The sequence below is a fragment of the Balaenoptera borealis genome, assembly GCF_965194805.1.
Source record: "Balaenoptera borealis genome assembly, chromosome: 16".
In the NCBI taxonomy this organism is placed as follows: Eukaryota; Metazoa; Chordata; class Mammalia; order Artiodactyla; family Balaenopteridae; genus Balaenoptera; species Balaenoptera borealis.
Window position 1 is genome coordinate 41,345,478 of NC_138872.1, and position 25,476 is coordinate 41,370,953.

Below are 25,476 nucleotides of genomic sequence, written 5' to 3' on the forward strand. Positions count from 1 at the left end.
TTGTCTCTTTTCTCTCTTTCTCTGCTCGCATTCTGTTGGTGATCTCATCCATCCTCTCAAATTTAATAATAAGCTGTTAGATATGGATTCCCTTCCTTGATGCCGAAGATCTGTCCCCACACCCTCATTTCCAACTTCCTGGTAGACATTTCCAGAGGGGTAACATAAAAGTACTTTAAACCTACAGTGATTATAATTTATCATCTAAATTGGGTCACTATGGAAGGCAAAGACAGAACTACTAAAATAATCAGCCAGTGTAAACCTGTACTGTGCATATGGTCACCTATTCAAACTCATTATGTACAAAATACTCTGACATTTGCTTTTCCAGTATTTTCCATCATTATTAATTGCCTCACCAACATTTTACTTACTCAGGCTGAGAATTAGCTTCAGTTTTTATTCTTTCTTCAGTTTCCAATTCCTAGAAATTCTACCTTTCCTGTATCTTTTGAATTACACCTTTTTTAAAAACCCTATTTCACTGTTCAGGCTCTTATTTCCTCTTGCCTGGAATACTGCATAGACGTCTAACTTGTCTTCTTACACCCAGTTTCTCCTTCTTTATCCTTCATGCAATATTCTTTATTTCTACAAAATGTCCCTAAAGTATTGATTATTTATGCACCTGCTTAACAACCATTGCCAAAGAATATCATGAAGACTTCTCAGCTTGGAATTTAACACACTTAACACAATATAACAAAGCCTGACATAAAAAAAATGTGTCCAGCTTTATCTCCTTCATGGACCCTGTGTTTCAGCTAGACTGTTGGCCTTTCCACAAACACCTCCTAAATCAGTGGTACTCAACCTCAGCAGAAACACCTTTGGAATTAAAAGTATATAAATACTCAAACTTAACCTGGGAGATTTAAATTTAGTAGGTCTGTTTTGCGGCCTGGTTAAATTAAGAAAGAGCCTCCCCAAGTGATTCTGACCAAAGCCAGCATGGAGGAGCACTGCGACTGTTTTCCAACCTCCATGACTTTGTTCACCATTTTCTCTCCATGGCCAGTATCTGTTTTTCTTGCTTTCTCCTTAAATACCTTCCTATCTTTCAATACCAGCCCTAGCTTTACCTCCTTCATGAGGTCTTCCTTGATCCGTCCAGATAGATGTAATTATTTTGTCTATACTGCAGTCACAGTATAACTTTCACTAGATTATTTGTTTAATGCCTTACAACCTCTAGACAGCACACTTCTTGAAGGCAAAGCTCCTACTGTTTTATAATATAGAAGCCACTCAGTAAAGGTCATTGGCTGTTGAGATTTTTTTGTAAAGAACTTTGAAGTTCTTAAGAAAGTGATTGATACCATGAGTTATTTTTTTTTGCTAATTTAATCAATAGTCCAAAAGCATAAAGTACAGTAGTTTTAATTCCAACACTATGCTAAATTAAGATTTGCTAATCATGCTAAGTAGGAGAAAGGAATTAGAATTGTAAATGCCACTACTGTTTTCAGGGGCAGATGAGCTAATCTTAAAGTGAATTCAGTGGTGGATTGGTTCCTTTTTAACACCCACACTTCAGGTGCTTTAAAGCACGTGGGTCTCTTTGGATTCCTCATGAAAACTGTCATGTTGGCATGTACCTATAAAATGTGCTTTACTCAGAAAATGTGGTTAGTAAAGCAGAGTTTTTTACTAGTTCCTTTGGTACGGGGGAATACTTTTAATAAATAGGCCTCACTGAAAGGACACAGTGTTGTTTTTAATAGGGAACGAGAGTGTAAGTGCAGTGATTTAATGCAGTTACAAGTGCCTGCATCCAAAAACAATTTTTGATTTTTGTCAAACATTCAGCAGGGGAGTGATTTTTCCCTCAATTTTTTTTTGTAGCTTCCCCATTGTATTCTTGTTAAATGTATAAGCTGCATATTCAGGATTGAATTTTTTTTTTCCTACATTTTTCTTTGTTAGTACCTGATCAGTAAAAATTGTGAACATTTAGCTTGGGATAGATGTATATGTATCTATAATTAATTTAGTGTCCTTTAAGGTGGAGATTTGTGTTTTGTCATTTATTGAAAGTATATATATATTTCAACAAAGTATTTGGATTTCATAGCAAGCCTAGGTAAAAGAATAAACTTTTACCCTCTCAGTGCTTTCTCTATTTGCTAGTGTAAAACATATTTCTGATTTATCCCAGGTAAAATAATTAAAATGCATGTATTAGAACACATAAAATTTTCTGTGCTCATGAAAGGTATACTAACTGGAAAATAGTCTTGGCTTTTGACTTTTTATAAACTCACAGGTTTATAGGGACTTTATGGAACCATCCAGCCATTTCCCTGACTTCTGGCAGAGCTTGTAGCTAAACTACTCAAAACCTCTGGAAGCAAAATCAAACTTCCTTCAGAAAATGTTCCCTGTATTCAATGTTAATCACATTTTCTTTACTAAGTTATCCCTAGAAAACAAATATCCTTAACAGGAAGTCAAAAGAGAAAGTGTTGAGAAACATTTGAAGATGGCAAATGAATAAATGAGGTTTCATAGGCAGTTGGAGATATTTGTTAGCAGAGTAGTAGAAGCAGCGATATGTAACAAACCACTGGGAACACATGGCTCACTTTGCTTGACCATAATAGTAGTAACTTGTATTTTGTTGAACATTGTACAGTTTCCAAGCACATTGTCTCATTTAATCCTCACAGCAACCCTGTGAGGTGGGTGGTATTAATAGCCCCATTGTATAGATAAGGAAACTAAGCTAAGGAGAGTAAATGGTTTGTTTTCACATACCTAGTAAGTGGTAAATCTGAGATATCAGATCCTCTGATGCCAACTCATACTACCAAAAAGCTATTTTAAAAAACATTAATTTTTCAAAAACCACCTTAAGGTATCAGCCAGGACAATGGCAGCAGTGTACAAAGACTGAAAGGTCACAAAACCGCTTCTGAAGTTTTCTGTAAGAGTATTCCAAAAGACTGTTAGGATATTTGTTTATGCATGAAACACTGAACCCTGTAAGTAAAATGATACACGAGCTCAAGATACTGCTATTTTTTTATTTGTAGCCAACATTTATTTTTATGCCTAGAAAAATACACGGGGGTACTTAGGACTAATGTGTTGGGCAGTTTGCTACTTTAGTGATAGTAACATAATCCCGAAAAAGCAAGCACGATTATTTTGTCCTTTTTTTTGTTTTATTCAGCAATAAGACCACAATTTTTCATAATTAAGGAAGTATGAAAAATTTGTCGAGTTTTAAAAGCTGAATACATGTAGCGTTGGATCAAGGCACATACAAGACTGGCCAAAGGGCGTACAATGCACTTTGGTTTTTTGTTGGGAAGAAAAAAAATCATGGCAACAGAAAAGTGATGAGGTTTTTAAACAAGTAATAGCTCACAATTCAGTAGGAAGCTGGAAAGAAATGTTACATTACAAGTTAATTATGTCATATCTCGAAAACTGTGACAGTAATGGGCAGTATTCTTGATCATTGTGAACGTAAATTGAACGTTTATGTACAGTGTTAAAATGTTTCACATAAACCAGATCTAAGTTTAATTTCTAGTATTTATTTTTCTTTTAAATTCTCATTTAAAGTACTACTTTCTCTTCATTGCTGAGGGGAATTGCTTCTGGTTATGCTACCTTTTTAATGTGCGTAAGGTTTTTTTTGACATCCTTTATGATAAAAACATCATAAACATGAACAATTGTGTCTTTAGAGTTGACTTTTCAAAAATCAGGATGGTATAGGCAAAACCAGAATGCAATTCTGAGATTTGTGTTCATTACGCTATGCGAGTCTAAGTTTTCATGTTTTCCTAAGTACAGATTTCCCCCTAAACTGGAAGCACGCTTACATTATTGTTTTTGTGAAGTCCTTTATTCTCAAAGCTTTGTTAACAATGGCATTAACAACAGCAGACTTCACACTCCTTTTATGCCAGCTGATGGATTCAGTTCAGAAGATATGTTTACTTTCTTAAGGATATCTAATTTGCTTAGGGTAAAAATGGAGTTATGCAGCAAGTCTGATATTGCCCATTACTTCACATATTTTGATTATTGAATACCACTGGAATACAAATTTAATAATTGGAACATTATTTCATAACTACCTTTTGAAATTTAATTTTTCTCATTCAGCCGGTTTTTTTTTTTACATTTTATTAATACCAAAGTGAAAAATGGCCTGTGCTTATACTACAAGGATCTCATGTGAACGCAGTTCTGATTGTTCAACACAGCAAGAAAATTCACTTTCACAGTCAACAAGTCATCTTACTCAGTAGAACACAAAGTAAATGATTTATAACTTCAATATTTGCAAGGAAAATACAGTACAAATTACTAAAAAGTACTAAAATATAGAATTGTGTTCAGGCTTCTCCACTACATCAATCGCAGCAGTAACCTGAAATTTGAAACTTTTAATAAAAAGTTCTTAAATATAAATTATATGGCAAATGTACAGTACATTGCTTTTCTCAGTCTCTTTTTCCAGTGTTTTACAGTAGAACAGGGTTCCTACCATCACCTCCTTTAGGTTTAAAAAAACCGAAACACAGTATGCTGCGAGTCCTCCAGCATCATGAGTGTGAGTGATCTGAGTCTGGAATACCACTGTCTCTGTAGCTTCGGTTACTACTACTTTCACTGTGATTGTTTTTGTACAGATTCATTCCGTTAGGAGGAAATATGGTGTGTATTACAAATTCCTCCTTTGAGATGGGTTCATTGCTTATCGGTAACATCTGAAAAGAAGTCTCCCTGATTTCCAGGATGGAGTTGTCCTTCTTGGTGCCAGCTTCCGCATAGTCATCCTTTCTTCTCTTCCCTTTGCTGTATGCACAGTTCCTTGAGAAGAGTGATCCGTTCCTATGAACATACCAGCACACTAAAGCGAGAAGGGCGATGGTCACCAGGGCCACAGCCCCACCAATGATGGCAGCCAATGGTAAATTGGGGTTTTTGTAAGGTTCTTTCTCTTGCTCTCGATTAAGGGTGGTCGTAGGGTTGTACATTCGAAGGGGTGCGGTTTCAGTCTCAATACAAACAGGAGTTTCATCAAATAGGTAGAGGTTACTGGTTTCCATGGGAACCATGCAGACTCGATAGGGCGAATCAGGCTCCAGGGCTGTGACCAAGTATTCACTGCGTTCTCCTGTTACAATTGTTTCCGTTATAGATCCAAACGCTGGGCTGTGACCCAGTTTGAGCCAGCTGAGTCTTAAAGCAGTCATAGGTAGGACAAGTTTCCAAGAGATACGAATTGTGTCGGAGGTGACAGCTTTCACAGTAATGACAATTGTTTTTCTTGCTGGATTCCCCGTGGTTCGCTGATCCTTAGTGAGTTTGGGGTTCTTCATGTCTGGTTGTTTGGTCACTGGAGCTGGCCACTGTCCTTGAGCAGGATGCACTGTGTTGGGTGTTGCAGTGGTTATCTGAATGGTGCTTACAAGTGCGCTGTCCTTACAATCAAACAGTTCCACATTGAGGTCCTTGATAGCCATTCCCCGAACCTTTTCAGGGGCTTGGCACATGAGCCCACGCACATTGACCTTCACAGGTAGTGATTGTAACCAGTCACGCACCCATTTCATCTTGCACCCACAATACCACGGATTGTTGCGAAGAATCAATTGGGTTATGTTGTCCAAATCATCAAAGATACCCTGAGGTAAATTACTTAGGTTGTTATTGGACATATCAAGTCGATACAGCTGCCTTAGATAAGAAAAAGCATTTGGGGGCACCCGATTGATATGGTTATCTTGAAGATAAAGCTTCCTCAGGTTTGTGCCTGGAAGGTTTACTGGTGCAGCAGTCAGGGAATTCCGTACCAGTGACAGTTCTGTTAAGTTGACTAGGTTGAAGAAAACTTTATCACCTAAACCGTGGTTGTTCAGCAGGTTTCCATCCAAAACCAGGCGTTTTAGGCTAGTGAGACCTTGAAGAGATGGTGATGAGATGGTGGATATACGATTATCATCCAAGCGGAGTTCTTCTATAGTCCTGGGCAAACCCCAGGGGATTGTGCTAAGATGATTACGGGACAGGAAAAGCAGCCGGAGATAGTTACTGTCTCGGAATGCCCCCTCTTCAATGCTAACAGCTGAGACGGAGTTATCATCTAAATGTAATTCTTCCAGATAGGGGATTTTTGAAAGTGAATCATAAGTGATAGTCCTTATATTATTTTCTTGCAGATGTAACTCTTTCACATACTTTGGTAGGTTGGTAGGAAATTCATCTAAACTGTTGTGATATAGGTATATTCTTTCTACTTTCAGCAAGTTTTTCAAATCTGAAGGAATCCCAGCATTATTTATTTGGTTGTTCTGAAGGTAGAGAGTTGTAGCATCCTCTGGTATTCCTGTTGGAATGGATGTCAGAAAGCGATCATTACAGTAAATGAAACCGGCATCACAGCGGCACACAGATGGACAGGATTTAGCCATAACTGACAGTGGTGCCACCTGGAGGAACAGCCCAATTTTAGCCCCGATGAGGAAGATGCTCCAGGCTGGGCTGATCATGGTCAGCAGTGTTGAGGTCTTTACACAAGGTAGTTTCAGAGCCCTAAAATGGAGTGAGTTAAACAAAAAAAAAAGACAGAAAACCATCAGGCCAGCATATTTAAAATGGTATTCAAAATAGATGTGGAAACTGCAACATCTATAATCACTTTTATTAGTTAATTTTTTTTTTTTTTTGCATGCTTAGGTTTTATTGCTAGCTAACAATGAACACAATCACATAATCTTTTTACCTTAAATGTTTCTGGTATTAAGAAGTATTATGTCCCAAATCTATCTGACTTTGAAATGTTAAATATAATTAGTTTTATTGAATATTCTAAAGCGTTTACATAATACTTTATATCAGTTTCATAGCCAGTCATTGACCAAGCTAGTCAGATGTCTAATTTTTTCTTAATATTCATAATGAATTGACACATATGAATATGATTTGTTATATTTAAAGATAATAATGTTACTGTTCTTAAGAATGAAAATTTTATATCTGCTTTCTATTAGGTAGACTGTACAAGTGTAGAAATGTGTAGTAAAAAAAAATCTATTCTCTTACTATTCAGGAATAGTTACACATCTCTTGAGATCCTGAGTCCCAGTAAAGCCAAGTGTTTGCTTTGATTATTGATGTTATTTTTCTTTGATTATTAATATTAAACATGTGAGATAGGTATTTCTAGCAAGAAAATCAGAAGGAATCTTTTTCATTTACTATAGGGAAGGAAAGACATACAGCTAATACATCTAGCTAATCTAAGTGGAAAATTCCATTTCATGTTAAACTAGCTCTTTCTTTTTCTCCCATTTTATTGTATGTTTTGTACTACATGGTTTAATGGCTTTATGAACATTTTTCATTACATTCTATCTCATAACATGTTTTCACAATGCATTTATCTTTCTTCAAGTTCTAATCTAAAATATTATTCAACATTCTCCATGGCTGGAGAATTATAGATTTGTACTGATCTATTGTGTAATAAATTTTCTTCAGCACCTTTAGGTATTAATTAGCCTTTATAATTTCAGGCATGAAAATAAAAGACTTTAATATTTTTCCTACCTTATTGAACGATGTGGGTAAATTTTGCGTGAGTGAAAATCCAATGCGCATATATTATTTTCCTGGTGAGGGGCTGGGACTTATAAGCTCTTGTTTAGTCCTTGGAAATATTCTTCACTGTTTATTCAAGTAATCCTATGCCGCACACACCTCCAGATCAGGCTTGCTGTTGTCAATGAACATTCCAGCTGCAGTTCAGCATGGTGGGCAAGCTTATTAAAGTGGGGACCAGAAACAATTCAGTTTCCTGTTACTATGTAGAACACATGGTTTCCTATGTTTTTTTTTTTTTTTCTTTCTTATAGAGTTTCTGTGTGAAGGTTCCTTTTGTGTAGCTTAATTCCCTTAGTGGAAACTGCTCTCTTTGAAATTCTTATTGGCTCTTCTGTGCAGTGTGGTCAGAGATAGTAACTTCAGATCCTCATGAAGAAAGCCATTCATGATGCTAAGACCTGTATAGTAATAGGTTTTTCAGGCAGTTACCCCCCACCTTTATTCCCATCCAGTATTATCCAAGTATAAACTTTGTACAGTAGCTACATCCTGAGGTGTGATTACCTGCTGTGAAATAGCTATTTTCAGCTTTTGCTTCTTGCTGCTTTCTCAGAATAGCTGGTGCAGTCACAGGTTATGAAAGAACAGGTATTCTTTCAAGAGGTAAAAAAACTTAATTCAAATATTCTTCATGGGAAAAAAAGGGAAGCATACTAGGTTTCCTTTATGTTTCTGTTCCTTGAAATACACTGGGTCTGAGCATCTCCTGTGAAAGTAAAATGTTTTAATGAACTATTAACAATGAACGTTAACACACTAGAGAAATTTCCTAGAAATTTAACTTCACTTCTTTCTTTAAGCAACACATCTTTCGTCATAGTAGTTGTTGCAAAGGGATAAGATGACCTCTTTGTCTTTTACTTCCCGTTTATATAAATAAAGTGGAAGCCAAAGTTGAGATTGTCACCAAATAGATAATTTCAACTGTTAACTGATTGTTCAACAAATCAGAAGCAAAGCTTCATTCAAGAGGCAGTAAGCCCCTTTCATGGATTTTGAATTCAGGTCAGGCCAATCTTTAAAAGTTCACTTTTAAATCTTAGATATAAAATGATAAAATGTTTAAAAAGAAGAAAACAAGTACACGTCAAAGAGGTGAACAAAGACATAAGGATTTTTGACAGAAATGCCATGGTAACGTTTTAGACATTTCTGAACATAGTTTTACAAAGTCATACAATCTACAATTTAAAGAGTTGAAAAGGGTTTGCTTTAGAAGCGTTTCTTTTGATTTGCTCAGTGCCCTGTTTAATTCTTCTTGCAGGCCTCAATTTTCCCAATTGCAGAACGTGGACACTATGACCTTCCTCCTTAGAGGTGTTTTTAAGGGCTAGTTGATGATCTTGAAACTCTAGTTACTCAGGTATTGTTGACCAAAAAGCAGCGTAGAAGTTCAAGTCATAGTATTTTTTTCAGGAGAATACAATTTTTAGCAAACTGAACTTGAGAAACTGTATTTGGGACAGAAAGGACGCTATTTCAATGTCTCCTTGTAATGACCATTAGGAAAGCATATCAAAAGCTGACAAGGCATTTCCCTCTAGGTTCAAACAGGAACATGCCAATTTCCAATGACTGTCTTTTTTCACTTCTGAAAGGGCTTAAGGCTTTACCAAAGAGACTCATGATTTTAATGATGACTGCTTTGTTCATTATCTAATATGCATGACGATTTTTGGGGGTGGACAGGGGAGGTGGGTAGGATCAGTATCTGTTACACAAGGTTACCCACTCAGGGGCTTTCTATACAATTAGGGTTCATTAAGGTATCATGGAAATATTTGACCCTGAAAGTAGAAGCAATTTGCTTCTCCCCCGGTAATTACCTAGCATCCAACAAGGATAGCATCTGTTCTAGAATTCAAACAGTACTGAAAGTGACTGTTAAATAAGGCCAAAATTTGTGTTTCTGGTTCTCTTTGAAAGTTCGGTTTCTTTTAGTTTGTCACCAGATATCAACACTAATAGACTGCATTAACAGAAGGAAACTGAAAAAAAATTACAGATACATTTAATTTATTATTTAGGCAACTTGAAGTAAAAATAGCAGTTAGCAGAAGGATAAAGTAGTCTCTAGTGAATATTGCAAAGTGCCCATAAAGGAAAGTTTAAGTGATTTATTGTTTAATGTGAGGTTTTACAGTGATGCCTTTAGGGTTTTGCTCATTATTGTTGAATTTCAGTGGAGTATTTTCTTGAAAACTGTTGCTTTCTTGGTATGTGAAAATGGAAAAGCAAGCTGTGAAATTATAATTACAATGTTACTTTAAAAAGTATCTTCTGTAAATGTTTTCTAAGCTTGAAAATTATTCAACATATAAAGTAATTTGGTAAATTTAAGAAAAAATTTAAAGCAATTTAAAAAACAGTTACTTTTGTTAAACTGCATTAAAAACTAATCAAAACCATTATAAAAATCACAGGTGAGAAACTGCTTAAAATGTTGCCAATAGCTGGCCATTTCTCATACACCAGGACATACTCTAAAGTTGAAAAGATTAATCTGACGAATGGGAATTTAAAAATTGTTGGTCAGCCTAGAGTATGTGCAAGGTGATGATCATAATGATAACCAGAGCTAAACCTTGTAGCTGAGCTGTAAGTATTTCACCAATTCAAGCTCCAAGAATATGTATTGATTTTCACATTGTTAACCCAGAGAAAGAAAAAATATTCTAAATTGGTGTGAAAAGAAGGAAGATTAATTTATTTTTCTGTTTTACATTTGTGAAACTGCTTCCTCTGCTCTATTTGATATGCAAATTCACATTGCCATTAATACAATAGTGGTAATAATGTGGGATTAACAGAAAGCCTGAAATCTCATTAAATTCTTGGAAAATGCCATTCTTTTCTCCCCAGATTGCATTAAAACAAAAGGCAAAAATATAAAGCATGTTTCTCTGGAGAGAAGGATACTCTTTGAAAAATGAAGCTTCCTTCACAAGTTCTTACTCCCTTTACTTAAGCTCAAACAGTTCAATGCATGCTTGATTGTGTTTTATATCTTATATTTTATATCTTCTCCTGACCTTTTATATTTAAAAACTATAGTGCTAAAGAGTTTTGTTTTATTTTACATATTAGAGGCTGTAATGGTCTCTCCATCTAAAATAAGTGATCCTACCCCCATGCTTAGACTTCCCTCTTTCTGAACTGGCTCTACATATTCACGCACATAAAGACATTGTAGTTGAATGTGACTGATGAAAAGAAAAATGATCCCCACTGGCATGGACACTGTGGCCTGGTTTCCACAACATCGACTTCAGAGCCTTTATGTCTGCATAGGCTTGAAAGAGGCCATTACTTCTGAACAAAAAGGAATCGATCTTTTAGAAAAATATTGTTAATGGGGTAACTTGGGGGAAAACATAAATGGAACCCTGGTTATTTAAAGGAATGCTTAAAATTTTTTTAAAATTGTTATCATTGCTTCAGTATATATCATGTAGAGCTGTAGCAAAAAGAAGAAAAACATAATCGCCTCACTGGTAAATCAGATTTTTAATATGGATTTTCCCATTCAGTTTATCTTTATAAATAAAAATTGTGGATTTTTAAAAATGCATTTATAATGTAATCACGTTTGCAAGAAGCCTCCAGTTGATTTCCATGATACACTTAAAAGAATGTAAATAGATAAAGATGCTATCATTTTGAGATAGTTTAAGAAAACTAACATAATTGAAGAAGTTGTATCTGAATAGAAAACTGGTATTTAAATAAAGTCAAGAACTTGAGGCAATCTACATGTTTATATGATTCCTTCTTTGCTACTACAGTATTTTGGAGGTGGGAATGTTTGAGATGACAAGGTATTTCTCATGTTTTGATCACTTAGATTAAGATTGTATGTTGATAGTGCTAACTTCCTAAATCCTTTATTTGCTCCCTTTGATTTAAATTGACTTTGATTTGAAATCATTGCTCATTTAAAAAAAATCTTAAATCGAGTATAGAGTTTTGAGATTTTCGTTTCTTTTTAATGCTTTGCCTTACATCAGGGTCTCTTAACTCTCTGGGAAACTTTTAAAAATATTAAATCTAAAAGTAGAAAGGCATGTAGAACTCTTAATCGAAGTTAATTGCATTATTATTTTGAGTAAAACCTTGAGATTGAAGAAAATATATGCTTACTCAAATTTATCCAAGTCTGTTAATACTTCTAGGTAAACTGGAATTTATACAATCATAATTTGGAGTATTAGGAAAGTAATTTATTCATGAAGGTTTAAATTGCTGCTAGAAGGCTCAAAAAAATGATCAACCTATGAATGCTAAGTCTTTGTAACGACAAATGGTATTTCAAATAAACTACGTGTATGGTTAAACTGAAAAACTGGAGTACGTCAGGTTAGTTGATGGTGACAGCAAAATGCTTTCTAAGCAGCCTGTCTGGTAGTTAAATTTTCCACGATCATCAGATTTCAGGAAAGTTCCAATTCTTTTGTTTAATGCCAGGCAAGCAGAAGGACCTCTAACTCTCCTCTTGAGAGTCATGAAGTCTATAAAGAGAGAGGCAGAGAAGCAAGTGTGCCTTTTCTTACGTAGTTTTATCCAGACTGTTTTCTGGCCTGTAAGGTTTGTTTCATTTATGCAAATAGGGGATGAAAGTTCCAAAGTAAAGTATTTCTACTTTCTCCTTTTATGTTACTGGTTCTTGCCCCCAATAGGTTTGTGATAAATGAATCTAATTCTGCTTCATTTGTTGTGGCTTATAAAGTTAAACTGAGCATCCTTAAAACAAAAAGGCAAACTGGGATGTTATCTTTCATCATAGTGAAGGCTGCTTCCTTTATGATATTAAGCCAGACTAAATGAGTTAGAAAACCATGGCTTATAAGAATGAATAAGATATTAATTTAGAGGTTGGTAAAGGTGAGCAGTAGAGAGCTTGGGGCAGGGGACAAGCTTTAAGTTTGCATTGACTTTTAAGCAATTGCAATTAAAACTATGCTTATCTTTGTTAAACCGCAAACATTTTCCCACTGCAAACTTGAAATGCCTTTTTCAGTGTTGTGAGTACAATTTGGTTGATATGCTTTAAATTTCTAATATTCAAGTTTCCATACTCTAGTAGAACAAATATTTGGGTCTACTGTGTGCCAAGCACTGAGCTGGATGATAACATCCCTAATCATAAAAAACACCTTGTTTTTTTCATGTCAGAGTTGAGTATTGTTGATTTAAACCAAATGAAGAGGAAGAAAATCATCAACACATAGACTGATCAATCCACAGTCCAGTGGCACACTTTAAAAATGGTGTTTAACCAAATGTGGTCTCTGGGTTTTCTTTTCAAAGTTGCCACGGTAACTTGTGCACATGAAAAGTGAAAGAATAAAGAACAAAAGCTGTCATTGTCTCATCAAGAGAGAGCAATTTCTCCTTTCTCTCATTTAAGCAGACGAATACCTGGAGAGAGCTTTTTATACATTCCTGACACTTGATTTGGGGGCTAGGAAAGAGATTATGCATATGTTAAACAAATGCAACTTTAAGCTGCTGCTTAGATTACATTTCGTTCTTTTTTACTTAAAATCTGTTTTCTCTGGTCTTCTTGTCAACAGACAAGTCAAAGTCCTGAAACCTGCTCTCCTATGCAACATAAACATGGCTTTCAGACTGTTTTTTAGTGTGATGTTTTACCAAATTTAGCGATGTTGATCTGCATTCTGAAACTGGAAAATGCTTTCTGAAATGTATATTCCTATTTCGGTTCTTAAGCGGCAGAAGGCTTTTTCCAGAAGACATTTACAAACCATCTCTTTGATGGAAATTTGTTTGTTGACTTGTGATAAGTTTTTGAAATGGTGGAATGTTAGAAAGAGTCGAGAAAAGGCCCTTTTTATGCTCTGAAGAGAAAAATGCACTTTGGAGAATTAATATTGCTTAGAGATTTACTGTAGAGTTTTTGCCCGCTGGGGGGTGGTACACTCTACCAGAACACTGCTTTCAGAAGCCCTAGGTCAGATGTTGGCTGCTGCCAGCCAGTTTTCCTCTGGTTTAATTACAACAAAGCCTCCCGTTGAGAAGAACAGTAAAGGCCTCTGGGGCAAAAGGTGGGGGTGGGAGGCAAGGGGGACTGAGGAGAAAAGGAGGGAAGAAGTTACAGGCTTTGAAAAATTTACTGAATCTTATTTCCCTCGTTGACTTCATTTATAGTGGTCTTCATTTGACCGTCAACAATTATTTATAATACTATTAAAATAAACTGGTTGAATAAAAGAATATTTAAGGGGGTTTAATCAAAAATTTTACGTTAGTCTTGGATCTTGGCATTAAACACATTCTTTGTTATGTAGCCCACCCACCTTAAAAATAGGGGGAAAAGTTAAGATCCACTGAAATGGCAGTTTTAAATCAATTTTTTTTTTCTAATGACCAGATTTAATTTAATATTGGTATGAACATTTGGCATATCAAGAATAAAAGCATAAAGAAACATTCATATAACATTAATACAAGGCAAGTTCTCTGCTACTGATTTTTGTAGGGTTTAAAATTGTTCAAAATAATCCAGAAAGAGGAGGAAGCCCTAGTGTGTGTGGCCAAGAAAAGCAGAGACAAATCTCTCTGCAGTGCACTTGCATGTTTAAAGATGATAATTGTATTTTTCATCTGGAGACACTGAGTGTTCATTAGGGTCTTGTGTCCCTAGGCAGGAGGTGCTGAATGTAATTGGAGTTTCTATTTGATTGGGCAATATAGTCTAGAGAAGAAACTGGGGTAAAGATAATTAATAGCTTGCTAACAAAGTCTGACAGCCACAAGATTTCAACCAAATTTATTTCACACCGCTTCATTTAGCTCTGAAAAAGTTTTGATGGAATTGGAGGCTCCTTAATTAACACTTGAAAGCAAAAGAAACATACTTTCTATTTTACTGCCATATTCAGTTATGACAAATTTTCTTACTGTTTTTCTTCTTTTTGTAAAAACTTTACTTGCTGCCCAGTTATATATTCCACAAACGTTAATGTTTAGGAAGTGTTTAATTGGGCATTTTGAACCTAACCATAATTGAGTTAAAATGGGGGAGGGGGGGATGAAAAGCCCAATTAATAACTGATAGTATTATACAGCCTAATTAATAACTGATAGTATTATACAGTATTATACACAATATTATGAATTCATTATGTTTATTCATTCAATAATATCTTTTCTGATCCTTGGACTAGATATATTTTTGGCAGTGCTCTATTTAAAAAAGAAATTAGATGTGCTTTTCCTACTTAAATACATGCAATCATGTTTTTGTAACGCTGTTTTTTATTTCAGGCTAATATATGTATGTGTTTGTGTATGTGTGTGTATATGTTGTGTATACACACACATATATCTGCAAACTAAGTGGCATATCTCTGATTTAATCTTCTTATAGATTAAAACCTGGCATATTATTATTAATATTGGTAGTAGCGGTAATATTAATATTTTGTAGTACTTTTAAAAGGTTCATTTCTTTCTTTACTCATTTCAAGAGAGATGGGTATCTGTCATCTGTCACTTTGGGGCAGGCATAAGTGGTCCTATCTGAAAACAGACAAATTCATTCTTTATGTTTATGCTGGTCAGGATATTCCTACGTGGTCGGGGATAAATGAAAGGCATTGCTACAGCTGAAGCACTTTTCTAGTGGCTTTATTCATGTTGTTTCCTGCTATAATGAAGGAACATATGTGTGCATTTTAGAGCAGATAGATTTATTAAGAAAATTTAAAATAGTTAATTGTTAAAACCATTGGAGAATTTGGTTCCATGATTGGCACATAGCAAGGCTTTTAAAAAATCTTTTAAATTCTCAATAAATAAATAACAGTCAAACCCCCAGATGTTGAGAAAATATAGGCCTGTTGTACTTTTTACCTCTGTGCAACCATTTTGTTTCAGATCTAATTCACTGAAAAAAAATTTTCTTGAGAAGATACATTTAACTACTTTTGGAAAGCTTTGTTGTATAAAAATATTTCTTTCAATATAAGATTTTCCCATTATAAGTTGCAAGTGAATGGATACTCTGCATATCCCACTTGATGAGGGCTCTACTCATTTTTTACCCCCTGCCACACTGAAATCCCTGCATACATCAGGCTTAACTTCCAGGCTGAGCTTTGTTAGTTTTTCTGAGTAGACTTTGCCAATTACTATGCTAGTCACATACTACATTTGCCCAAGCAATGGATTTTGGCGTTCTTCTGGAGAGGGGATATGGTTTGTAAGAGAGTCTCCCCCTCCTCTGAGTTGAATTCACTAGTTGAGATTTGCAAGCCTGAAATGCTTGAAGCAGCTCTGGCAGGATAGCAGTGCAAGCTTTAAAATCTAGGTGTAGCTGTTAATCCTTCCAGAGGCACATAAGTCTCCAGGAGTAGCTGGGCTAGCTGTGAGCAAGATGTATGCTTTTCATGTACTGCGTACTCATGGGCTGAGGGATTATTGATTTTCTTTCACAGTTGTAAAAGCAGCAATTGGTGATCATACCACACATACAGTACACACCAAGTTAGCAAGACCTTTTGCTTTCCTCTCTGTGAAAAAATCTGCCTCGTATTCCTTAACATATAACATTTAACTTTCCAACTTAATGTTTTCTATAAGGCTCTTTTCAAATAGCAATGACACGAGACAGAAAATAGCCATTTATCATTCGTTTTTTTTAATGAAAGAAAGGTTTCAAGAAACTTCTTGCATTTGGCTGTAACAGTCCAATTTTTCCTTGCTGGCTTGCACGCACATACATTGCTCGTCCTGGTGACAGAGCAAACGTTCGTATTTGGATGCCTCATGATACCAAGTCATTTCTTTCTAGAGAGTAAAACCAAGCAAACTTTCTGGGACAATCATAAGGAAAAACATGGGAAACACTTACCGGGAAGGCGAGAAAAAGCAATCCCATATGTTCTGCCGCTCTAGCTGTAATTCCACTGCCCGGGAATTGGAGTAATAACCCTCCCCCTCTGCCCAGCTCGGCGTCCAGTCCACACAAAGCCAACGGCAGCTGCAGGCTGAGCTGGTCCTGTTCGGATCACGCCTCCACTGAGGAGCCAGCAAGGGACAGCATTCCAGTTTACTGCACAGCCCACCTCCAAGTCTGAAGTTAAAGCTTCACCTCGCAGTGGTTGAAAAAGGGGGTGATGTCATAGATGGGCAGGACTTCGCCAAGCTCTCGTTCAGTGAGGTAACTGGGTGATCAGACAGATGAGCTTTGCCATCGCTAGAGGGAGTGAGAGCAGCCAGAATGAGGCGCTCAGCCTGCCAAGGCCAGGATGCCATTCGGTTGGTAGGCAGCCCTTTGGAATCACAACCTTTTCTGAAGTTTACTACAACAGGGGAGTGGTAGCAAGCTTATAAAAAATACAAGACTGTTAGAAGGCTATTTATAAGATTACAATAGAAAGACACTGGTTCTTTTTATTTTTAAGCCATCTGTATTAAAAAGAAGTTAAGCAAAATCATATTATTTTCATTTTTGACTAGTTACAATAATGTTATAATTGTGAAGGCTAGTAACCCCAGCAGTGAATATTTATTTGAGAAATGAACAGAAAGCAGGTTCAAATAAGTAACTGATTTATTTAAGGGAAGGGAACAGGAATGCCAAAAGGTTAAAAAAAAGAAAGGTAACCAGTTCTTTTTCCTGGAGGTAATAAGTTATTGTTTTATATGTATTTGTTTTAAGAAGTGAAAGTATTTTTCATATACTCCCACTATTTGTCCATCTTCTTTAGAACCTAGTAGATAGTAGGTTTTTCATATTTAAGGCATCCTCCCTAAAATAAAAAGTTTTTGAAAAATTAAATAGAGTATTTTCCTTTCTGATACGTTTTTGCTCTGAACATGAGTTAAGATACAAACATCTTAAGAAGAAAGAAACTGTTCAGGGGTAGTTTTGCTTGTATTTAAACTATTGTATTTTAATTTATGTATATGAATAAACACTGGACAGTGGAAGACATAGACATTTATAATGTCTGTGTCTAATTAGCAGAATTATAGACTTTATTTTCAATTATGATTTTCATAGACTGGTTTCTGCTATTCGGTCAAGAGTTGCTTTAGGCTCATAAGTTTTCCACTAAGTGCGTTTCACTCTTTAATATTATTGGGAAGAATTTTGCTTTTATATTTACCTGGAGGGCAGTTTCCTTAAACTAATGTTATTTGTTTTATTAGAGGTTCACAGCATTCTCCTTTGTGCTTTTAAGAAGTTTCTGAGTGTTTGTTTCTGAAGGAGGCCAGATAATTGTCTTTCCCAGGAGTATTTGATTATGGTCTCTTCATTAGCTTCATTTAGTTTATCTATTTACATGCTTCTTTGATAGCAGTTTGACCTTCTGAGTTCCTCTCCAAGAATGAATGATAGCACAGTAGAAGGTGAACTCTTGATAAGAGGTATATTGACCCCTATTGTTCTATGGTTGCACTTTTATTGGCCTCTGAGGGTGGACCCATTAAATACAGGAGTTTTAGAATTCTAATGTCTGTTGAAAAGCCAACTTCTTAGAAATGTTAGGTAGCAAAAGTTGAACTGAGATGCAGCCGCTGGAGTTTTGGAGGAAAGGGAGGTGGGACGAACAGGTAATCCCTCAGTTAAAGGGTGGATTTTCTTCCTGTTACTGCAAAATAAACACATGGATTAAATTGTTTTATGAAAGAATTCTTTCTAGAAGCTATTTTCAGTTGGGAGTTGATTATATTTAAAAAGAACTTTTTGCCTGGCCAAATTCCTATGGGCTTATATCAATATTTAATCAGTTTTGTCTCCATTCAGGCAGACCTTAAACAGAAAAGAACGATAAATGGACAATTTTGGTTATCAGTATCTAAAAGAAGGTATATTGGCCCGGGAGTTAGGAGTTCTGAGGTTTCCATTCCCTAGCCTGCCATGACTTCATATTATCTGCTCTGGGGTTTGATTTCACCACATGGCAAATAAAGGCAGCAGGAATTTATTGAATGCCAATTATGTACTGTTGCTTTCTTTCCTTTTTTTTTTTTTTTAAGTTGTGGATTAAAATGTAGAAGAAAGCAAGAGATTATGAAAAATGTGATCTGTACTAGAGGTGCTAACTTTTGAGGCAAACTCTTGAGATAGCTCCTATCAGCCCACCCTGTCCAAAATATATACTCTTTTGCTGCTTCCATTTGTTTTTGTTTTTGTTCTTGTTTTTACTTCTTGCTCTTATCAGCTGTCTGAAATTCTGCCAGTTGGAGGCGAACTTAAAATAATATGTACGTTTTTTTGCAATAAAATGGACCACCTCTGAAAAGATTGAGTTACCCTGAGTTAATTCAGATTGCTTTCCTCCTTTGTTACCTAAGGGAGATTACCTACAATAAGGGGATGGCTGTCCTGGTAGGAGGGGAAGGAAGGCAGACAGTTTTCAGTGAGAAGCCCTTTGGGCTGTGATAAGAATGGGGGACCTGATTCTTACAGCAGAGAGAACTCAGCTCTGAATGGGGGAACCCACCTGTGTAGACTAATGTTTAAGAGCATGTCCTTCACAGTCTAGCGTACCTGGGGTCCATCTTGGCTTTGCCACATGACTGTAGACAAATTACTAAATATTTCTGAAATTGTTAGCTCAGTACCTGACTCATAGTAAGTCCCAAAGGAATGGTAACTGCCTCTATTAAGATGAGGGCATCTGAGCACTTGAAAAAAGGAGACATTAAGAAGTGGTAGAAGAATGCACAAAGGGAGGTCAGAGAGGACCAATGACAGATTTTTTTCACACTCTTGTTGTTCAATAGCCAGGAAATGAGGGAGGAGGTAGGCAAATAGGATATTTTCTTGTTGAGTTTTTTTTTTTTTTTTCTGTTGTCTTCATGCATTTCATGGTCCCATGTTCTCAGGATTTAGAACTTAGTTGAGTTCTACTAGATGTTTTGGATTGAAAAGGCATTTGTCCTTTTTTTTGCATTTTGCTCTGTTTTGTGGGCTAGCCTGTGAATCTAACACTGTACATGAGAAAATGCATTTCAGAGGGTAAAGAACTGGCCAGAAAATGAACTCCACTAGCATATTCCAATTTTAAAACTCTTAAGACTATCTAAACTGGCCATATCGAAGAACTTTGTGTTTTTCTGCTTTTGTGAGAGGGTAAGAGACGCTCGCTCCCTGATGGAGGACAGGGGAGGTTGGATTTGGAATCAGGTTTCCCAGGCTCTACTATTTACTTGTGTATCCAAGTGAAAACAACAACCACCACTAAACCTCTTTTATAAACAACTCCCAGCTGAAATGGAACAATTTAAATCAGGTCTTCCAACCTGCCTAAACTTAAGCTTCCTCATTCACTCATTCATTGTACACAAATTTGTTAAACTTCCCTGTAAAAGAAGCTAGTAGGACTAGATGACCCCCAGACCACCTCCAACTATGATATTGGAAATTTAATCTTGGAAAGTATTAAAGTTCTCTTAGGTTTTAGAAGGAAACATCCTTGATGATTTTTCTTCCCCTCACGACTCTTCCTGAGAATAAAGTCTTCAAAGTTGTCTGAAAAACAAACCAACCAACAAAATCAGCTCAGGCTTTTGGTATATTAAATGCCTTGGGCTTATTATCAGTTGAGAATTTCTTGGTTGCAAGTGATTGAAAGCTCAAGCCTTACTAACTAATCAACAATTGGAAATCTATTGGTTCATGTAACTGAGAAGTTCAAATGTATGGTCTGGCTGGCTTCAGGTAAAGCTTGATACAGTGGCTTAAAGTATGTCAACAAGAAAACAGTTTCTCTCTGGCTCTGGCTTTTCCAGTGTTGGCAAAGGAGTGTTAGATCATGTACAACCGATCCTTGGCAGCTCCAGGCTTTTCCCTTACGCAGTGACAGTTCCATGTATCACATTCCCATATTGCAGTGTTCAGAGGAAGAGAGGTCACCTCCAGAAGCTCCTACACATGCACAGATGTATGATTCACTCTCATTTGTTTAATCTTGATCACATGCTCATTCCTGAACCTATTACAGGAAGATGGGGGGATATATTGGTGAGCTTAAGCCCCCTGTAAGAGCTGTAGGTAGGGTCAACCCCACTCAGACACACGGCTGAGAATGGAGGCCAGGGTATGATCCGAAGGATAATTGGACACTGTTAGTTTGAGAAGGAAGGAACGGATGCTGGAGATTAGCTCATTTTTAGAGGACTTGGCATGCTGAAACTTGGGCATGTTTTATAAATTTATAAACTTGAAGCTGCTCTTTTTATTTTCTTTCTTTTATTTTTTTTTTAAGCCAAAGTTCTGTTTAACTTGCCAAAACATCTTTAAAAGATTTTTCTATTTGTAGACCCTCTCAAGTCTAGCCCAGTTTTTTCTGTCAACAGGTAGTGATGCAAGTTAGGGCACATCAGTACTACATCTTAATGTGAACCTCTGGGATGTTAATAAAATATATAGAGAGTGCATATTCAGCTATCTGTAATTCTGTGAAGTCAGGCCAGATGCTTAATGCACCAGTTAGAAACTGTACCACATCTTTCTGGACAATTCCAAAGGGTGTTGGAGAAATAATTAGATTATAGCAGGTCACGGATGCCTTAGAATACTGAATGGTTTTAAAAATGCTATATTAAACTGCTCTTCTGTTCTGATATTTGCCTTTTATTAGTCAACACTTAAAATGTACCTAAAAATAATCACATATCCCTGTTAAGTATATTTCCAAAACATACTGCACTGGAGTGAGATCTGTCATTACAGGACTTGAAACAGAAATCAAAGAGAAAAACCAGGTGGTTATTTCCCTGCCTGCTTGTCTGCCCACCCTCTGATACACCCTTATTTTCCCCAACATCCAAGTTAGACTCTTATTACACTTTCGGGATTGGGATAAAGATGATTTTTTTAAAACGGAGAAAAAAGCACCCCTTTGGCCTCCCAGGAAAGAGAGGAGAAATTGTGGTTCAGAACAGGTTAGTACCTGGCCACAGGTGATGGGCTGAGACAGCTGCCTAGTGCAAAATGGAAAGCCTGCTGATCCCTGCTTTCTTCCCTTTTCTGTGCTTTCATGTCTGGCCATGCAGACGATGCATGATCCAACTCCAGCTGATGTAGGCTGTGTCCTTGACCCCTTCCCACTCCCTAATGCCCTGTCGCCCTTCTCACTTTGTTTTAAAATGCAAAAAGAGACTTTTAAAATGGACCTTGGAAAAAGCAGACTTAGGGCAAGCAGAGAGTGAATTCTCCCTCTGATACTCTGTGTGTGGCCCTGGGAAAAGAACTTCAGTTCTCTGAGCCTCAGTTCTCTCATTTATGAAGATGGAGACATGGGACCCACCTCATTTTGCTATTATGGACTTCAATAAAGTGGTGCATTGTAAGAGCTCATTAAATCTGAGAAAGCACTTACCAAGACAAAGCTAAAACTTGTAGATAGTTGCTTTTTATCTTCATAGTGATGAGTAGGGCCGGGATCATTTCAAAAGGCACAATCCACTAATGTTAAATTAAGCTATGTGTTTTAACAGTTTATCTTTGGAAATGAAACAATTTGAGAAATGCTTCTGCTTACTGTCCTGGATGCTCAGACCTTGAGATAACAGTATCTAAGGCTTGTTCTGAGACTTAATTACAAATCAAAGGACAAATTCCTTATTCTTGAAAATGATTAGTATAAAGCATAGCTTTGGAGGAATGGCTTACAGTTATTAAGAGCAGATCAATATATGTCTGATCATTGAGATATGTATTTACTGGATATCATACAAGTGGATTGCTCCAAAGCCACATGATTCTATCTACATAGCTTGCTGTTAATCTCAGCCAAAGCTGTCGTCACTTGCAAACCATCTTATTGTTTCACTGTTTCTGGAGTATTGGTGCTAATTTTAGGTACACAAATAGACTTTCTGAGAGGAAGATTTCCTGAAATTGTTGTCAGACTTATCTTATTTCCAAACCAGCTCTGTATTCTCCTTGTATTTGAGATTACCTCTTTTAGGATTGCTATTTCAGTGCAGTCCAGATTACTTAGGTACATAAACATGTTTAATGTTGAAAGAAACATGTTTAAAGTAGAATCAAAAACTGTTTTATATTATATCTGTTTATAAATGACTATGGAAACTGTCCCTCATTGGTACTTCTGGGAGAAGCAGATGTACTACAGTTAGTACTTTTCCCTTAAAAACTGGCATGTATTGATTATCTGCAAGATTTTTTAAGGGATAAAGTATTATCGATTGATTAGATCTGGACTAAGCGAATGTTTTACAATACCATCTATTCCAAATAAAAATAGTTAACAATTATCATGGGAAATTCTTTCAAATATAAATCTATTTAGATTTCCTGACCATGATTTATGACAAATATGTTATAGATAGATTAAACTATGTCTGTAGTCCCCTCTGCTTCACTTCCTTCATATTCTAAGTGATTAACCTTAAATTTGGGGAATTTAAAAGCGTTTTATAATTCTTTCATTAGTTAAACTTTTGTTCCTTTTGTTTGATATTTAAAATGTATTAGTGCTACAAATTTACAAATACTTCACTAGGTTTCATATGTGTGTTTAAAAATTAAGATCTAGACTTGACAAGTTTTATTAAAAGTGCACAAATATTGCCAATATTTATGTTTTAATGAGCTTTTATTCTTAATAAATTGTTTTTTTAAATGAGGATAGAATTGAAATATGATTAACAAAGTGTTACTTTTAAAAATGAGTAATTTTTGTTTGGGAGGAAGCTTTTTGGTAGTTTAATTCTCATGTTTACATAGAAGCAATACAGAAACTATTTGAGTCACTTCCCAAGCAGCTCCTCTTTGTTTCCTTCACTGGCCCAGGGAACAGACTTGTCTCTCTGAAGTCCTCCCCTACTTCCCTGGGGCAAGTCAGGAATAAGCTTATCAGATCACATCTTATTGACAAAGAGCAAAGCTTATTGGCTGACAAAAGAAGGGAAAAGAACAAGTAAAGTGTAAATGACAGAGGTTTGGTGTCAAAAAATCCTAGGTTAACATTGTTTTTTAAATAAATTTTTTGGAAGTAGGGTTTACATCTTTTTATATTTGCTTGATTTTTACTTTAGAATTTTAAGTGCAGTAAAAGCTAAGAGTTTTATCCATATTTTGTACACTGTAATTAAGTTATCAATATTATCATCATTATTGTTGTTGGCATTGCTGTTATTACTTGTTCCTTGTAAGCAAATCTTTCTATCTTATCTTTGAAAGAAGTTAGAGAAAATTATGTTGCATCTTATGTGTTTCCAGTGTAGTTTTCTAATAGAAGGTAGACATGGCTTTCAGATAGAAAGTAGACGTAGCTTTCTGACAGGAAGTAGAAATATTAGAAATATTGAAATAAATTATTATAAATGTTAAGTAATTATAAAGATGTTTTATATCATATTTATATCCTATATTCTTGACTAAACAAAAATAGTCTTAAGGAACTTTTAAATCATATTTATTTCTTGTCTTCTTGACCGAACAAAATAAAATATTACCATCTCCATTCTAATGCAGCTGATAATCTAATAATTGCATAGCAGGTGCAGGAACTTGTTCTGGGTACTCTGAAGATGATATTAAGGTATGTGCTGTAAGTCTGGTCATGTTGACTCATTCTCTGTTTTCCAAAGACTCTCTAACCAACCTTCTAAAGTTGCTCCATCCACTAATACATAGATTATAGGTGGGCCAAAACCATCTCATGACAGGTAGATACTGGCTCCTAGGCAATCCCAAAGAACAAAGAAACCTGACCTTAGTCCGTGGTTGAGAAGGTCAGGAGCAATTTAAGCAATGTACTCTGGGCTACAAAACTGTATTTGAAAAAAAAAAAAAAAAAACAAAAAAAAAAAAACAAAACTGTATTTGAAATGAGACTTACAGCAGTTAAAGAGGGAAAGTTTTTGAAGAGACATTAAGGAAAGAACCAAAGCTGCTAAAATAGCAACAATTTGAGAGGAAGAGAGAGCCACAGTAGGTAGATTTTGAAGTCTTTACCAGTTACTGTGGTGGTAAGTTCAAGCAAGGAAGACAGAAGAAATTGTCTGAGAACATTCACGATGCACGTTCCCCTCACCCATCCTTGTCATGAATTTTGGGGAAGAATAGAAGAGGTTGCTGAATTACAGAGGCCAGTAAGGAAGAAAAGAGAAGTTCATAGATTTGAGCAAAGTAACAGTATCAATGTAATGAGACTAGTATTCCAATAATGGTGATATTATGAAAAGACTGGTGGAAAGCTAAGTGTAGACTAAAATCCTAAAATTTGATTGCAGAGGAGGGGAAAGCGTAGTCAAAAATGGAGATTTGTTACTAATTTGGGCTTTTAAGGACCATGACCTGACTCTGCTCGTACCATTCTTAGGCCCTTCCAGGAAACACTGTTGAGGTTTTCGAAAAGCTTTTCGTTGTAAGTTTACGATAGAGTCCATGGGATTCCCGAGTTATTATCTGTTCTACATCCAGGAATGTAATCCCTGGACAAGGAAGGGTCTTCTCTGTATGGAAAGGAAACCATCTACTTTAGGATGGTGAAAGCTGACACTTGCCGAGAAAGCTAGAATGGCCTAACTAAGCCGTGTGCATTAAATGGGGGTGTGTGCATGAGCCCACAAGTCACAGTAAATCATCCACGTGTCCATTAGGAATATGGGGCAGCTCTCAGAGCCTTCTGGTTTGTATCCAGATTAACATCTAGTCTAACACTGTAATGTTAGTGGAGGCAATGGAGTCATCCAAAATATGCATCCAGAACAAACGTATAGGTCTTAGAACATGGAATAAAAGTACTGTGGCATTAGGGTTCATTGTAATTTGTAACAGAAAGTACCTAAAAGAAAGCATTCAGAGAAAAGTTATACCAGTTCAGAATATGT

The 25,476-nt window shown here is 36.1% G+C and overlaps 2 protein-coding genes across 13 annotated transcripts in view; one reads left to right on the forward strand and one right to left on the reverse strand.

Annotated features, from left to right (window-relative positions):
- The window catches only part of MACROD2 (mono-ADP ribosylhydrolase 2), a 1,990,905-nt gene that overhangs the window by 308,550 nt on the left and 1,656,879 nt on the right, over positions 1-25,476 (forward strand). The window lies entirely within an intron of this gene.
- FLRT3 (fibronectin leucine rich transmembrane protein 3) lies at positions 1,367-24,418 on the reverse strand. Of its 3 annotated transcripts, none has more exons than XM_082359064.1 (3): positions 16,508-24,418; positions 8,137-8,338; positions 1,367-6,561 (listed from the first exon to the last, which is right to left on the reverse strand). In XM_082359064.1, exon 3 carries the CDS (start codon positions 6,516-6,518, stop codon positions 4,569-4,571), a length of 1,950 nt encoding a protein of 649 aa, XP_082215190.1. In that variant the 5' UTR covers positions 6,519-6,561; positions 8,137-8,338; positions 16,508-24,418; the 3' UTR covers positions 1,367-4,568. The 3 variants fall into 3 exon arrangements, with proteins under 3 accessions (XP_082215190.1, XP_082215189.1, XP_082215191.1); XM_082359063.1 differs by having other exon boundaries at positions 7,579-8,338; XM_082359065.1 differs by lacking the exon at positions 8,137-8,338 and having other exon boundaries at positions 16,508-16,729.

Bases quoted from the DNA above. Each gene is read 5' to 3' on its own strand.
- FLRT3 (XM_082359064.1), bottom strand. From the start codon at position 6,518: ATGATCAGCCCAGCCTGGAGCATCTTCCTCATCGGGGCTAAAATTGGG.